This window comes from Sceloporus undulatus, unplaced genomic scaffold (assembly GCF_019175285.1).
Source record: "Sceloporus undulatus isolate JIND9_A2432 ecotype Alabama unplaced genomic scaffold, SceUnd_v1.1 scaffold_31, whole genome shotgun sequence".
NCBI lineage: Eukaryota > Metazoa > Chordata > Lepidosauria > Squamata > Phrynosomatidae > Sceloporus > Sceloporus undulatus.
Genome location: NW_024802953.1, coordinates 31,926 through 47,238, shown reverse-complemented (window position 1 = coordinate 47,238; position 15,313 = coordinate 31,926). Strand labels below are relative to the sequence as shown.

Below are 15,313 nucleotides of genomic sequence, written 5' to 3'. Positions count from 1 at the left end.
CAGATCCTGGAAACAAAAGAAATACAGGTTCCTTCAACTATTATCATACTGTATACGCATACAGACCAGGCAGGGGGCATTTTGAGGACATATTCCGAAGAAGAGGTTCAACTGAATCCCTCCTAGGCTGCATCCACACTGGAGAAATAACCTGGTTTGGCACTGCTTTAACTGCTCTGGCTCAAGGCGATGGGATTCTGGGAGTTGGAGTTTGTTGTGGGGTCCAGAGCGGAGCTCCGCTCTGGACCCCACAACAAACTCCAACTCCCAGAATCCCATCGCCTTGAGCCAGAGCAGTTAAAGCAGTGCCAAACCAGGTTATTTCTCCAGTGTGGATGCAGCCTAGGAGGGATTCAGTTGAACCTCTTCTTCGGAATATGTCCTCAAAATGCCCCCTGCCTGGTCTGTATGCGTATACAGTATGATAATAGTTGAAGGAACCTGTATTTCTTTTGTTTCCAGGATCTGTTTGCTAAACTGTCCTTTGCCCGCAGCATTTTTGACTTAAGCGCTCCTAGTTTGCTCCAGCTTCAGCTCTTTACTTGAGGGAGCAGCAGGAACAGGATGTGGGTGGATCCACAGTTGGCGATCACTTGATCCTTTCTGTTTCTGGGATTCCACATGTTAATACGCTTCCGCTTAGGGGACGGAGAGCCCTGTTGCATTACAGAGATTATTCTGTCTCTTCCATTAGATTCCTTCTCAGTCACATCCAGTAAAACAAAGGATAAGTACACAAAAGTTTGGCTGGCAGGTTCAAATTCCTCTCTGACGCACTGGAGACAAAAACGTCTTGGCTTGTTTGCTCCTCCTGTCCTTAGATTCTGTGTGAAGGCTTTCCATTCTCTCACTCACTTGAACTGGCCTTTTCTACTGCTGACAGTTTGGTGTTTCACACTGTTATAATGTTCATAAGAATATCCCAGGCGCTCAGCCTGAAAGGGAATAGATTTGTTGAGAGTGGATGGCAGGTTGTTTGGTTGCTCCCAAACTGATATTTTAATGCAATTTGCCCCCTTTGCCAAAATATGGAAGTCCTTCATGCAGGTGGTCATTTGTCTTCTTTTAGAGAGGCAGGGTTATACATGTAAGACTTAAAACTTATCCTCCCTGGAAAAAACTCATTATTTTCCCCCTACTTTTGCATATTTAGGAGGAGAATTCTGTATTCGTCATGACAAATTTGATCATCACATTGAATCAGACGCAAGGATACTGTTCAGAGGTATGTACATTCCACAAGGACCCCATCCTCAAATTTAATTGACTTTTTCTTGGATATCAGGATCTGTATTTCGAATCAATACAATCTTCCTTAATTTATTCTGGCCCTGGAACCTATCTGTCTATGGCAGAGAATTTACCTTAAGTCTGATGCAGAGTTTTGCCCTTGTAAAACAAATAATGTGGGATTCTTCCTGTTGACTCCTATGGATTGTTTCTGACTGATCCACGCACAACAGATAAAATAGTTCTGAATTAAATGTTTTTTGCCGGCTTCCATGCAGATAGTTTCAAAAGTGCTTCCTGCAGATTTCAGTGATAGCTTGAAAAACATCTCTGTTGGTGGACTGATAAGTTTTCTTCTCAGTTTGTATCTTTGCTCTTCTTCTGTTCTAGTTTCCAGATAAGACCACAACTTGCCAGTCTGATAAGGATTGCACAAAAGGATACATTGGCACTCACAGTAACGGTATGAACGGATGTGATGTTCAATGTTAGCAATTTTACTTGCTTTTTAGATAAAAACGCCATGAAGCAAGCTGTTCTTTCTCTCTGCCTCAGCCCTCCATCAGCCCAAAATATTTTGCTGCCTGCAGCAAAGCAGCAAATGGCATCCTCTTTCCTAAACCAAATGATTTTAATATCTTGGGTGTAAAATCCCAGATGATCTCCTTCTTGGTAGGAAAAATAATTTGAAGAGCTAAACAATTTACCACTGTTTTATGACACCCAGAATCCACTGCTTGAGATTACAGGCTCACCATGTTAAATCCTGCATTTCTGAAATATATGAATTATCCCTGTCTCCCTTAGAAGGAAAAAGTTCTGCCTGTGGCTTGAGCTCTACGTGTGTCTGAGTCCTGTGGTGGTGATGGTGTTGTTGCTGTTCTGACTTTTTTATGATGGCCTTTCCATATCCCTTCAGGTGTTCAAACTGGGAAGTGTGTCGATTACCCCCAAAATCACACACTCAAAACTTGTGAAGTGTTTGCCTGGTGTCCAGTGGAGAATGATGAGGAGGTACCCAAGTGAGTGCCTTGTGCAAATAGAAATAATGGGGAAGAATTCCAAAGGAGCAATTCCAGAGGATAGCATGAAGGCATCCATCAGATAACTGGAACAGCTTTCTAAACACATGAAGCCACATTTGGCTTTTCTGGTTTCAAGTTTAAATGCACACAAGAGGAGGCGAGTGCACTAGCCATGGCCTCTCTTTCATTGCTTTTCTGACATGGAGAGTGATAATCTGAAGAGGACAGCCTTCCAACATAGAAGGTGGTCTCCTCTTTGGATCACTGCTCCCCAGAACTTAGACAAGTTACTGTTTTTGACTCCTAGCATCCCTCAGCCACCATGGTCATGTTGGCTAGGGGATTCTGGGAGCTGTTGTCTAAAAGTGAGGCTTCCAAGCTGTGGATATTTCACATATGAAGGGTGATGATGGGCAGAGAGGAGAGGGCCAGCACACACATCTCCTCACATGTTGATTTAACAAAATGGGTTTGTGTGTCATCTGATGCGGGATCCTCTCTATAACATTGATAATGCCTGCTGGTTAAACATGACCTTCTGTATGATGAAGCAGCTTTCCCCAGTTTGGGGCTCTGTAGACATGTTTGACCATAATGCCATCATCTCCAGGCAGCATGACCTTGGGGAATAGAGGTTGGCATCCGACTTCCTTTGTGTCTAATCCCTTTTGCTAGCCTATAGGTAAAAGCACTGTGGTGGGAATAGCCTCTATAAATGGGTGGGGGATGTTGGTCCTCCATATATTATTGGACTGTGCCCCCCAGCATCCCTGCTCATGAACTACAGTATGTTGGATAATGCTGATGGGAGTTGCTGTTCAACAGTATCTGTTTGTTCCCCCCCCCCCCACCACCACCCTTACAGGGTACCTTTACATAAATGTGAAAGTATGCACTTACATTGTATTAAATCAAAACCATTGTGTCAAATCCATCTGGACCATTACTGCCAGGGACAGATTATCAATGGTTCCACGGGTGCACTGGCTAGGGACTCAAGTGCTCAAGGGAAATGAAGTACATAGTTGCTTTCTCAAGCCAATCCCAAATATCCTGATATTTCTAATAATATCACTGACATTTAAGGAGAGAAAATAGGTTGATTATGATTTCCGTGCTGTTGTCTTTTGTATGTATCTCCCACGTGTGCCTAAAGAGGGCCCTATCTTTGAGACAGCTCTATAGCCCCAACCTGCCTTAATATGGCCTTGATGCTGGCTCTTAAGGGTATGGGGCTTGGGCTTTTCTTCTCGTGGTTGTTCCCCGAGGACCAAACTCAAGGTACCAATGGCGGTGGAAAGGGAAAGGTCCGTTCAGATGGAAAGAACAGTTTTGGAGAGGTGATTTTTGTCAGCACAGGTTCAACAATTTCTTCCCAGAGCTTGGATGATAACTTCTAGAATCCCTTAGCTAGGAGGCACTGGGAGTTGTAGTCCAAGGCTGCACCTCCACACTATCCTGATGCCTGCTGTGGCCTCCCTTTGGTTGTTAGTTACATAACAACAAAAAGATTTAGGTTCATTGCTTTCATGCAGTTAGTTATGGCCCCAGAATTCTGGTCAGCGTGCATATAAGAACTCAGTTTAGGACTGAAGAATATATAGCCCTCCAAATGTTATTGGGATCCAGCTCCCATCAGTCCTAACCAGGACAGCCAATGAGGAGGGATGATGGGAATTGTAACTGAAAGAGATCTGAAAGTTGCCACATTCCTCAGTTTTCATACAGCTAAAACCAAGCAGGTCTAGGTTTGAGAAGAGCCTGCATGGAAATCCATGTAAGAGCTCTATATATTTACTTTAAAACGATACAAAAACTTATATCCCATCCTTCTGGCATTATCCACACCACTTGGGGCACTGGCAGCAATGAAAAGCCATCAAAATACAATCCAAATGCAAAATTGAATAAAAAGGGATTGATAATAACTGTAACATGAAAAACTCAAGAGGCAAAGACAGTTTGAACAAGATGGCCTTTGCCTTTCAGCCAATCACAGTCAAAGAAGATGCCAGCCTGGTTCAAGGAAGGAAGGAAGGAAGGAAGGAGGGCATCATACAAATGTACAAATTGTAACTGGAAATGCTAAACCTGAGAAAAGCATGTGTTCTGCCATCTATGGCAAAGAGACGCGAAGGATGAACTGTCAGGGTTTTGACCCACTACCCTGATCCAAGTGGTCACATAACACAGCTAGTTGCCAACAAGGTGTTAAACATTAAGTGTGGTCAAATGTTTCCACTCAGGTCTTCTCTCTTTTTCAACCGTCTTTAGACCAGCTTTCCTCAAGGATGCTGAGAATTTTACTCTTCTCGTGAAGAACAGCATCTGGTACCCCAAGTTCAACTTCACTAAGTATGTATATTTTTTTCCTGAACTGCCAGCTTCTTTTAGGAAGTGGGGAATCCCTGAAGTTCTACAGTTTTTGTTTGATAGGGTGATATTGGGGTGATATTTCAGGGAAATGGAGGCATTGTTTGAGATAGCAAGGGTTCTGGAGTGAGTAGGGAGAAAGGGAACCTGGATTTATGAAAGGGGGAAATTGTGAGGAGGGAAACAGAGAAGGTAAGCTGAATTTGACTAAGTTGCCAAAAGAGAAATAAAAATAAAAATGAGAAGCGCAGTCGAGGAAATGGGAATGCTTCAGATTTATAAGATGAGAATGGGCTCTGTGGCCATGTCCTCATCTTCTAGAACATGGCCACATAGCCCAAAAAACCCACAAAAAAACTATGGATGCCGGCCATGAAAGCCTTCGACTTCACACTTCAGATTAAATTGTTTATTTTATTTATATCATATTCATTCCTCTTACTGCGGATAGAGTGGGTTAGATATCAGTTTTTCAAAAAGACAAGCCAGTCCTGCCTTCAGCCTTACAATCTTGAAAGACATCACGCAAAAAGTGATGGAGAAGGGAACATTTAAAAAATGAGGTAACTCATGCACAGAGTCTGAATGTTGCAAGCAGAGTCTGGAAATACTACTTGGTGAGCTACCTGCCATTTCGTCTTTTTTCTTTGTCCAGGCGAAACATTCTCCCCAACATCAATAGCACATACCTCAAAAACTGCAAATACAATGCCAAAACGGACCCCTTTTGTCCAATCTTCCGCCTCCGCGATATGGTTGAAGCTGCTGCACAGGATTTCCAGGAGATGGCAATTGAGGTCAGTTAGGTTACATACTGAGAAAATACAGCTGAAAAGACATTCAAGGGTTGAATTTATTTTAACAAAATATGAATACTGGCCAAGATTCTGCATTGGAGAGATGTATGGTACAAGTTCTGCCAGCAGGACTATGTGACATCTCCCGTCTCCTCTCCCTGTAATGTTTGTTTCTACCCATTTTCCTTGAGTAACCAGTGTATTTGAACAAGGGTATCTGGGTAATAGGTTTATACAAACAAGTGTTGTTTGACAGACACTCAGGCGATTAACAGCAAATGTTTAACTTTCCGGGATTAAGGTTTCCTCTGAAACAACTATACTTTTACTTTCAGTTGTAATGCCCATTGCATTTGCAGAAGACTTTCTTTACTAATTGTTTTTACTTGGCTATTTTGCAAATCTGAAGTGGGCAGTCTGCAGTATGAATCTGCCACAAATATCTTTATAACAGACTCCTCTTTGGCAATGGGGGAATGCGGGGTTCATTTTACCAACCTGTAACATTGAGGCAATAGAACTATCCACTGGATAGCACCTATGTCTTTGTGCTTTGAACATTTGAAATAAGCTGTACAGATCCCAGCATTTAAAATAGTACCTCTGAGCATAAGCTTCAGTTTAGTTTTCTTCTACTTTTTTTCTCTTCAGAATGGATTTGGAGTGCCAGGATGCATTGTTTATTGAACTTCATATAAAATTCAGCACATGCTTTGTTGCAAAAGACTATAGAGAATTATGGTGTAGTGGTTTGAACGTTGGATTATGACTCTGGAGACCAGGGTTCAAATCCTGGCTCAGCCACGGAAACTCACTCGGTGACCTTGGGCAAGTCACACTCTCTCAGCCTCATGGGAAGGCAATAGCAAACCTCCTCTGAACAAATCTTGCCAAGAAAACCCCTTAGGGTCACTGTAAGTCAGAAACGACTTGAAGGCACACAACAGTGGAAAAATAGTATTGTGTCCAATAAAATTGCAGTTTGAATTTAAATTGAAGGCACTGCTTCTGTTTCTACAGGGCGGAGTGATGGGGCTGCAGATTAACTGGAACTGTGACTTAGACAAGGCTGCTGCTCATTGTGTGCCAAAATATACCTTCCGCCGCATTGATAACAAGGATTCTGCCCACACAGTCTCACCTGGATACAATTTCAGGTAGGGAGATCTGTGGAATGGAGGCACCTCTGTTTGAGAACAGCCACCTGTGTAGAGTCTGAACTCTCTTTGGTGCTATGTAGAAGTTGCATTATCTGCCTGGCTGTTCTAGATCTCCTGGGTCTTGAGATCTAGAGCCAGTGTGGCATAATCGTTTGAGGATTGGACTGGGACTCTGGGAGACCTTAGTTCAAATCTGTGCCCACCATGGAAACCCACGGAGACACTCTGCCACCTAATAAGGAGCCCTGGCGGCACAGTGGTTAAATGCCTGTACTGCAGCCACTCACTCACAAACCACAAGGTTGTGAGTTCAATACCAGCCAGGGTTTCTGGGTTGACTCAGCCTGGCATCCTTCCGCAGGTTGCTAAAATAAGTACCCAGCTGGTTGGGGGCAATTGGCTTACACTTTGTAAACCGCTTAGTACATCAGTAAGCGGTATAGAAATGTACTTGCTATTGCTGATAAGAAGGCAATGGCAATCCACCTCTGAAGAAATCTAGCAGCAAATATGGTTTACTGGTTTGAGTATTAATGTAGTTTTGCTGTGATAGCAGGATATCTTTGTAACTGGCTGATTGCATGCCCCTTCCTGTTCCCTTTTCAGATTTGCAAAGTACTACAAAACACCTGATGGTGTAGACTCCCGGACACTCATCAAGGCTTATGGCATCCGCTTTGACATCATGGTATTTGGAAAGGTAGCTACTCTGACAAATAAAATAAGTGTGTCAACAGCTCCTGAGAACGTTCTGCATGGGTCATGAATTACACCTCTCTACTTCTTTGCCTTGGGAGGGTCCATATCTTAGTGGTAGAGCATAGGCTTGGGATGTCTACGGTCCCGGGTCAATCCCTAGCTTCTGTATTAAGACTACCAAGATCTGGGACCCACTGGCAGTTAGAATAGAATAGATATCCCCAGCATTACAGATGGGCAGACTCCGTCAAGGAAGTCTTGGCTGCCTCTACAAAAGCATTTCTTAGGCTGTCTCTGGAACATGTGTGAATAACTTGAGTATATCTGTGTCTGTCTTAGGCAGGAAAATTTGATATCATTCCCACAATGATTAACATCGGATCTGGTTTAGCCCTCTTTGGTGTGGTAAGCACTTTTCTTCTCCCTCCGTGTGGCATTCCTTTTAATCGGGGGCTTTAAAAAAGGAGCCATTTAATAACAATTCTTGTCACTACCTTTACACTTACCTAGGCAACTGTCCTGTGTGATGTCATTGTCCTGTATTTTATGAAGAAAAGATACTATTACAGAGAGAAAAAATACAAATATGTCGAAGATTATGAATTGGTAAGTTTGCAGATGAGCTCATATCCTAGTGTTTGTCGTGTTAGTCTAAAAGTCAAAAAATTTATTTGACTGGGGGGGTATTTTCTGCATTGATGGATTTGGACAGTGTTGGCCAGAATTAAGGTAAAATGTGGACTTCTTTGAGATCCAATTTGCGTCTCTTGCACTGACTTTCCTTCCCATTTTTTAAAGGAAGCCAATGCATCCTATGGATCCCAGTCAGAAAGTCATGTGTTCCATGGTGACTGATCACTCCAAAAGGCTGCAACAAACACCGTCCTACGCATTTCACAGGGAGCTAATGAATGGGATGCATCTCTCAGGAACTGACTGACTGGCCTTGACTTTCTAATATGGGTGTGGGGGAAAAGAAAACATTTAAATTATCACTGTATTACCATCACGCAGGGCTCAGACTAACTTCTGTTTTGGATGCCTGACTTAAGCCAGCAGCTCTTCCTGATCTAAAGGGAATGTGAAGATTGGGATACTCTGTAAATACTTCAACACTTTCTGTGAAAGTTTCTTCTGGGAGGTAGGGATTCAGTCTGAGGTAATTCTGAGCTGAGCCTCTAAACTGTGGCTGTGTGAAGACAAATTGTCTCTCATATTTCCCCCAGGTGGGGAAGATACACCTTGGATGCTAAAATGGTCCTACTTCTGATTTGAAACACTAGACCCATTTCCTTTTGTAGCCTTGTTGGTTGTTGTCATAGTTGGGTTGGTTCTGCTGCCATCTCTGCCCGACTAGATGCCAGTGGGGTGTAAGCGAGCTTGTTCATAGTAAGTGCCAACGTGTAAAGACATGAATGCCAGGTGCCTTCCCCCCCCCCCCCCCCCAAGAATGCAGAAAATGGGGATTATGCCAAAACTCTTTTATCAGAATTTTACCAGAACTATAGTTTAGGAAAGTCCTCAGGACACTTAAACTAGTTTGATGCATAGTCATATTTTGAGATTAACAATTTACTACTAGTCCTATCCCATATGTACACAGGAGCCATAAGTGTTTCTTACTGTGAATTGGAGATTTGGAGATAGGTGATTGAGAATGTATTTTGCACATATTATAAAGGCATTGGAAACTTTACTGTGCTTGTGTGTCTCCTTTTTCTACTGCATGGTTAGCTGGAATACAAAGTTATAGCCTTATAGTTCTTTAACTTGGCTTTCACAAGTAAATAAGGGTGTTGAAAAACCTGTCATCATATCAGCCTTTTGTGTCTTCAGCTCTGGAAGATAGGTTAGTTAATATGCTGTATTAGAAAGGTTACCTCCAGAGTGGAGACTAGGTAGCACTGGTAGATCTCATGTACTGAAGTATAAGCGTGTCTGTTGGGGTTTGCTGAGCTCCACTCTTCTTTCTTAGTCAGGGCCAGGACTGTTGCATGGCCTATTTTGTATAGGCTTAATCCTATTAATACCAACAACAGCAGACACAATGAATCAAGAGGGATTTACAATAATGATTCACTATTCAACTGATAAGTCACTGGAACTACCAACAGGATTGAAAGGACAGTCTTTGCCAAGGTAATGAAACGGTTTTTTCCCTCATGTTCAGGGAATTTTGGGAAGAAATAGTGTGCAAGAAGTGTTGAAGGCCTAGTTATCCCTCCCTAAAGTGAGAGTGCAGACCTAAAGGCACCAGAATCCCATCTGATCTTGGGAGCAAAGCAGGGACAGTCCTGATAAGTGCTTAGATGGGAGACCATCATCGGATACCAGGTGTTGTAGGCTATATTTCAGAGTAAGGAACTGGCAAAACCACCTCTTACCTTGAAAAACCTATGAAATTCATGGAGTCGCCATTAAGTCAACAGGCAGCTTGAAGATACACACACACAAAGTCATAGTCCTCTTTGGCTTCGTAATCCAATATGCTCCCTAGGTCAGAAAGTAGGAACTTAACAGGCAGCTGCCAGGAGTTAGAAATAGTATATTTTATTTTTGTCATTTTCATTTGTTACCACTGATAATAGCATGGGTAGGAGTCATGGCTACCTCTAGGAAACCCTGTGGGACCTTGTACAGCTTCCTTTTCAAGCACAACAGCTCCAGATTGTGTTGCTGAAGAATTATAAAGTGAGGATGAACTAGCTGGTCATCTCTGACTGGGTAATGCCTAAGATCTGTGTCTATTACTGACTGGATGTGTTTAGAGGGGACTTACTTCCCCATTTCCTTACCTTCCTCATCCCTATGAACTGGGAGGAAAATGACAAAAAAACCCAGCTGAGATTTGGACACAACAGCTAATCATATCCTGGTTTACCATTATGTAGTTAATAAAGTCTTCTTTGATTAGGATCAAGCGTAGAGCATTCTGCACATTTGGGAAATTTCATCAGTTACCTTAGAACCACTGAGAGCAGCATAGCATCTTGGGCTACTACCTTGTCCCACTGAGCAGCACAACACTGAACGAAAAGCCACAAGCATTTTCTTTCAATGTACTGAAGGCCATACACAGACCACAACAGCCAAAACCATAATTACATCCAATTAATTAATTTCCAAATTAAAATTTGCAGAAATTCTTCCTTTCCTCCACAACGATGTTAGAAAATAGGGTTTGGGATGAAGTGCTGTTTGCCAATTCCTTGCTGACATGTCCAAGAATGGCACACATGTAGGACAAGTTGACTTAAGTCTAGGACAATTCATCCCAAATAAATGTTTTTTGTTTCACACCTGACACCCTGCTTCAGGAAATCAAATACACCTTAAGCCAATACTGTATGATCTCAATAAATAATATTTACATAAAAGCTATTGTCCTACACAAAGGATAGCATGCTCTTCCCACCTAATGGGTTTGCAGTCTTTCTTCCGCGCTGCATTTGTCCATTGGTCCAAAACAGGCCAAGAGATATAACTTCTACAAATGTCTTTCAACATGGAACTTGACTGACCAGACCTGTTATGTCTGACTATGGTCCTTTGGATCCAATGATTGGGACACAGCGTCCTGATTCCATTTTTCAACAGAACGGAGATGTCAACTGTTCAGGGAAAGGTCTTCCATGAGGTGAAATCAAATCCTGGAGTATGAAGCAAGTCAAAGCAAAGGTAGCTGTGATGTCGCTCTTCCTTTTGTTGCAATTCCATTTCTCTCACATTGGTACCAGCTTATTCAACAACTTTCACACAGACAAAAGATCAGGGGGGTACTCCCCATAACAGTATTTGGCAATTGGGTTCCGATAGGTGTTTTCATGCTGGACGCTCTGATCAGAAAAGAAAGAGAAGATGTCTTAGGGAAAACCAAGGACATACAGAAAAACTGTTCACCAGGGACACTACAGGGAGGGAGCACAGCTGAGTAGTGGAGCACAAACTTTCCATGAAGAAGGCCTTGACATCTCCAGATTTTGTTTGCACAGAAAAAATAGTGATTTGGGCTTAGGAAAACAGATTTCAACAACATTTTTACCCACTCACCCAATTCTTAAGTGCAAAATATCGTTGAAATGTGTGCAAAAACTCTTGCAGTTTCTATTCAACAGGGAAAACCTTGGAAATTGTTACTGCATGCAAAAGTGTAAGCGAAGGTTCAATTTCCTAGCAGGACCAGAGTTATCCTTTGGGCTGCACACTTCTCCAAATTTTGGAAGCAGTTCATGACTCAAATAATGTGGGCATTAGAGAGAGCGGCAGACAAAGCACCAATTTCCGTGTTTGTGAAGGAAAAGAATTGTTGCCAAGTGATATGACAGATAAGAATCTACTTTGTCCATCTTTAGTCAAGGCCAACCCTCACAAATCTCGAAGAGGGGATTAAATGCCTCCTTGCCCACTCTGTACATTACCGTTATCACGCTTTCCTACCCTGCAGGGATAGGACAGATGTAGACAAAATGCCTGGACACTGCCAGGTGGAGCAATTCTTCATCACATCCTTCAAAAGCTTCTCAAGCAGAAAACCTATCTTTATGTACAAGTCCTCCTTACTAGGTAAGTATGGCTGACTGCTTCTCTGACACAAGGAATCCTCCTTTGCCCCACACATATCCAACCCCACAAAAATCTCCTCAGCACTTATAAAAGGTGGGGGGGGGGACACAACTTCCCAGAGGCTCCAGACCTCCCCCAAACCACTGCAGGTTGCCTACTGTTGAAGTTGTAGCCATACCACCAAATTTGACGTGGCTTAAAAGCCACAACTGTCTTTGAAAACAAGTTGCCCATTTGGCAGCAGCCACAAAAAGAGGCAAGGAAGCTAGATGCTGTAGGAAGGCTATGTGTTGTTACTGCAAGGTAACCCAGTGGGTTTCCATGGCACAGCAGAGATGGGAATCCTGGTCTCCTGAGTCCTAGTCCAACGCTCAAACCACTACACTAGAGTCGTTCTCTGACTGTGTGTTCCTCCTAACTAACAGGGACGTTCTGGCCAGACTATTTGTGTGCTTTCCACAACCAAAGGCTTCTCCCTGCTTACCTGTGATGAGGTCCTGCATTTTGCCAGACACAACTCAAAGTGATCTTCAACTGAAATGAATAGGTTCTGGAAGGCCACAGCTGCTCGATTCAAAAAATTTTCCAGGACCTGTTGCTGAAAAAAACCCCAGACATTTTGGAAGGTAAGAAAGGCAACCTGGAAGGGAAAGGAGTGCCCACACATATCCTGCATTGACTTTATGCAGTTTTTAAAATGTATCTTATATTTATTACAATCATATAAACTTCCATGTTTGTTATGGACACCACTTGTGCACCCTTAAGATCGAGTCCTCCTTACCTTGTTGGGCTGAAGGCAGCAGGAAACGCATGCCTCATACACGCTGCAACATCCATTTGACAGGCAGCTGTCGCAGCTGTACAGCTTTGTATTGGGCGCCTCCACGTTGCAACAACCATTCACCAAGACGTCCTTTCTTTCACAGATGTAACCTACATCCCCAGAAATGTAACAGCAGAAAAAGGGAGGACTGAGGAACCCTGGATATTTTCAGGGAATTAGGAATGGAGCAGAGAAAGAGGCAGGGCCTTGCCAGGAGAGTGTCTCTAGCAAGACGCCTACAGAGAATCACAAAGAATGGGTAAAATGCATCTGAGGAAGTAGACCGAAGTCTATGAAAGCTCCTGCTGGCAATTTCTCTCAGTGAATCTCAAAGGTGGTTCAAGATGTCTTGGTGTACTGATTCTACAGACTAACATGGCTATACTGTATCTTTTAATTCTATGGGTAGAAGTGTTGATTTAAAATAACCTCTAGCAGCTTTCCCTTCTATCAGAACCAGAGCCTTTCTATAGACACTCTGAAATACTTGGATTACAACAGTGTTCTCTGCTAGCAATACACTTGCTGGGAACATCCACTTTTCCTCTAGGTACTATGGGGATAAGGGCTAAACTCAGACACTGGGGGAGTCCAGTGGGGCTCTGGGGCAGAGGATGGCCCATGCTTTAACCAATACACCACTGAATGAGGACCCTTACCCAGTTCATCTGTGATCAGCAGCTTCCCTTGGACAGAATTTCGACACTGGTTCCCCTGCTGACTGCTGTTCCCTGGGCTGAACTGGACTTTCCATGCAATCGGGTGGTCTTCGTCTTGTGAGGGGGGGGATGTTTCGGTCCCAGAGCACTCTCTCCTCCTGAAGCAAAACAAAGCAGTACAGGAAAAGTGTTGGCAAAAACTGGACCTTCCTAGAATCATAAAGGGCCACCCAGTCCAACTCCCTTCTGCCATGCAGGAACTCTCAATCAAAGCATCCCCATTGACAGATGGCCATCCAGCCTCTGCTTAAAGACCTCCAAGGAAGGAGACTCCACTACACTCCAAGAAACGAGTGTCTTCCGCTGTCAAACAGCCCTTACTCTCAGGAAGTCCCTCCTAATGTTTAAGTGGAATCTCTTTTCCTGGAGCTTGCATCCATTGTTCTGGGTCCTGTTCTCTGGAGCAGCAGAAAACAAGCTTGCTCCCTCCTCAATATGACATCCCTTCAAATATTTAAACAGGGCGATCATATCACCCCTTATGCTTTTCTTCTTCAATCTAAACATCCCCAGCTCCCTGAGTCCTTCCTCATAGGGCTTCATGGTTTCCAGGCCCTTCACCATTTTAATCGCCCTCCTTTAGACATGCTCCAGTTTCTCCACATCCCTTTTGAATTGTGTTGCCCAGAACCGGACGCAGTATCCCAGGTGGGGCCTGGCCAGAGCAGAATCGAGTGGCGCTATGACTTCGCTGGATCTAGACTCGCTGCTTCTCTTGATGCCGCCTAGGCTGGCCTCGGGCGCCCGGAGCCTGACCTGCTTGAAGGTGCTGCTGAGGAAATAGATGAGCGAGAGGCCGAAGACGAGGCCCAGCACCCAGCGCTTCCTCAGCAGCCTCCGCCAGACCAGCGCCAGCAGCTGCACCATCGGGAAGCCTTCAGCCGGAGCCCGGAGCCGGGGAAGGCCTCCAGGCCGGGCCCGACGAGAGGGAGCCGGACATCAGGCCCGGCGGCGGCAGCGGCTCCCCCTTCGCCCGCCCCTCCAGGGCCCCCAGGGGCTGACTTCCGCTCCGAGCCGGAAGTGACGTCTGGGGCCGGGTGCGGACTGGCGCCTACGAACCGGAAGTGAGGGGAGAGGAGAGCTTTGTCGTCCAGGTGGGAGCCCCGGGTGCTTTCTGGGCCTCGCTTTCGCCTTGTGAGGGGCAAAGCTAGCCGTCAAGAAGGCCCTCTCTCCTTGTTAGAGAGATGTATATATATATAGCAATTATATGTATATAGCTTATAGATATATATCTTATATCAGCGTTTATATATATGTGTGTGTATCTTATAGTTTAGCATATGTATCTCTCTCTCTCTCTCTCTCTCTCTATATATATATATATATATACACACACACACACCTTATAGCTTAGCATATATATGTACGTATCACACACATATATAATGGCATAGCATATATGTGTATATATTTTATAGCTTAGCGTATACATTTTATGTATTATAGGTTAGCATGTTTATGTCTATGTATACCTTATAGCTTAGCATATATATATATATATATATCTTACATTTTATAGCTTAGCATATAACTATCTTATACATAATATCTTAGCATACATATGTGTGTATGTGTATATATATATATATACATATACATTATCGCTTAGCATATGTGTGCATATATATCTTATATCTTAGTGTGTATGTGTATATATATATATATATATATTACAGATGTCTTATAGCTTAGCCTATATCTATCTATCTTATACATAATATCTTAGCATACATATGTGTGTATGTGTATATGTATATATATATATATACATATACATTATAGCTTAGCATATGTGTGCATATATATCTTATATCTTAGTGTGTGTGTATATATATATATATATATATATGTTACAGATGTCTTATAGCTTAGCCTATATCTATCTATCTTATACATAATATCTTAGCATACATATGTGTGT

General features: G+C 43.2%; 2 protein-coding genes, 1 long non-coding RNA gene and 1 pseudogene across 7 annotated transcripts in view; 2 read left to right on the top strand and 2 right to left on the bottom strand.

Moving 5' to 3' along the window:
- Positions 1-1,136: 1,136 nt before the first annotated feature.
- Positions 1,137-8,980, top strand: LOC121917653 (P2X purinoceptor 4-like). 2 transcript variants are annotated; one of them, XM_042443774.1, is made up of 10 exons: positions 1,137-1,225; positions 1,621-1,693; positions 2,150-2,252; positions 4,530-4,610; positions 5,284-5,425; positions 6,446-6,582; positions 7,192-7,285; positions 7,624-7,689; positions 7,795-7,890; positions 8,083-8,980. In XM_042443774.1, exons 1-10 carry the CDS (start codon positions 1,175-1,177, stop codon positions 8,137-8,139), a joined length of 900 nt encoding a protein of 299 aa, XP_042299708.1. In that variant the 5' UTR covers positions 1,137-1,174; the 3' UTR covers positions 8,140-8,980. The 2 variants fall into 2 exon arrangements, with proteins under 2 accessions (XP_042299708.1, XP_042299709.1); XM_042443775.1 differs by lacking the exon at positions 2,150-2,252 and having other exon boundaries at positions 4,502-4,610.
- LOC121917655 lies at positions 5,321-9,586 on the bottom strand. The gene is made up of 3 exons (XR_006101076.1): positions 9,165-9,586; positions 7,791-7,821; positions 5,321-5,456 (listed from the first exon to the last, which is right to left on the bottom strand). It is a non-coding gene; the product is annotated as an uncharacterized LOC121917655 (long non-coding RNA).
- A 232-nt stretch (positions 9,587-9,818) lies between these two features.
- On the bottom strand, positions 9,819-14,399 carry LOC121917654 (annotated as a pseudogene).
- LOC121917652 (RING finger and transmembrane domain-containing protein 2-like) overlaps positions 14,400-15,313 on the top strand; it is a 19,400-nt gene continuing 18,486 nt past the window's right edge. Inside the window, exon 1 of one of the 4 annotated variants that reach the window (XM_042443773.1) lies at positions 14,400-14,486. The gene's annotated coding sequence lies outside the window, so the exon portion shown is untranslated. The other 3 variants (XM_042443770.1, XM_042443772.1, XM_042443771.1) reach the window with 3 other exon arrangements.

Bases quoted from the DNA above. Each gene is read 5' to 3' on its own strand.
- LOC121917653 (XM_042443774.1), top strand. From the start codon at position 1,175: ATGACAAATTTGATCATCACATTGAATCAGACGCAAGGATACTGTTCA. The intron at 2,253-4,529 runs GTGAGTGCCTTG...AACCGTCTTTAG, and splicing joins AATGATGAGGAGGTACCCAA to ACCAGCTTTCCTCAAGGATG. The intron at 4,611-5,283 runs GTATGTATATTT...TTCTTTGTCCAG, and splicing joins CCCAAGTTCAACTTCACTAA to GCGAAACATTCTCCCCAACA.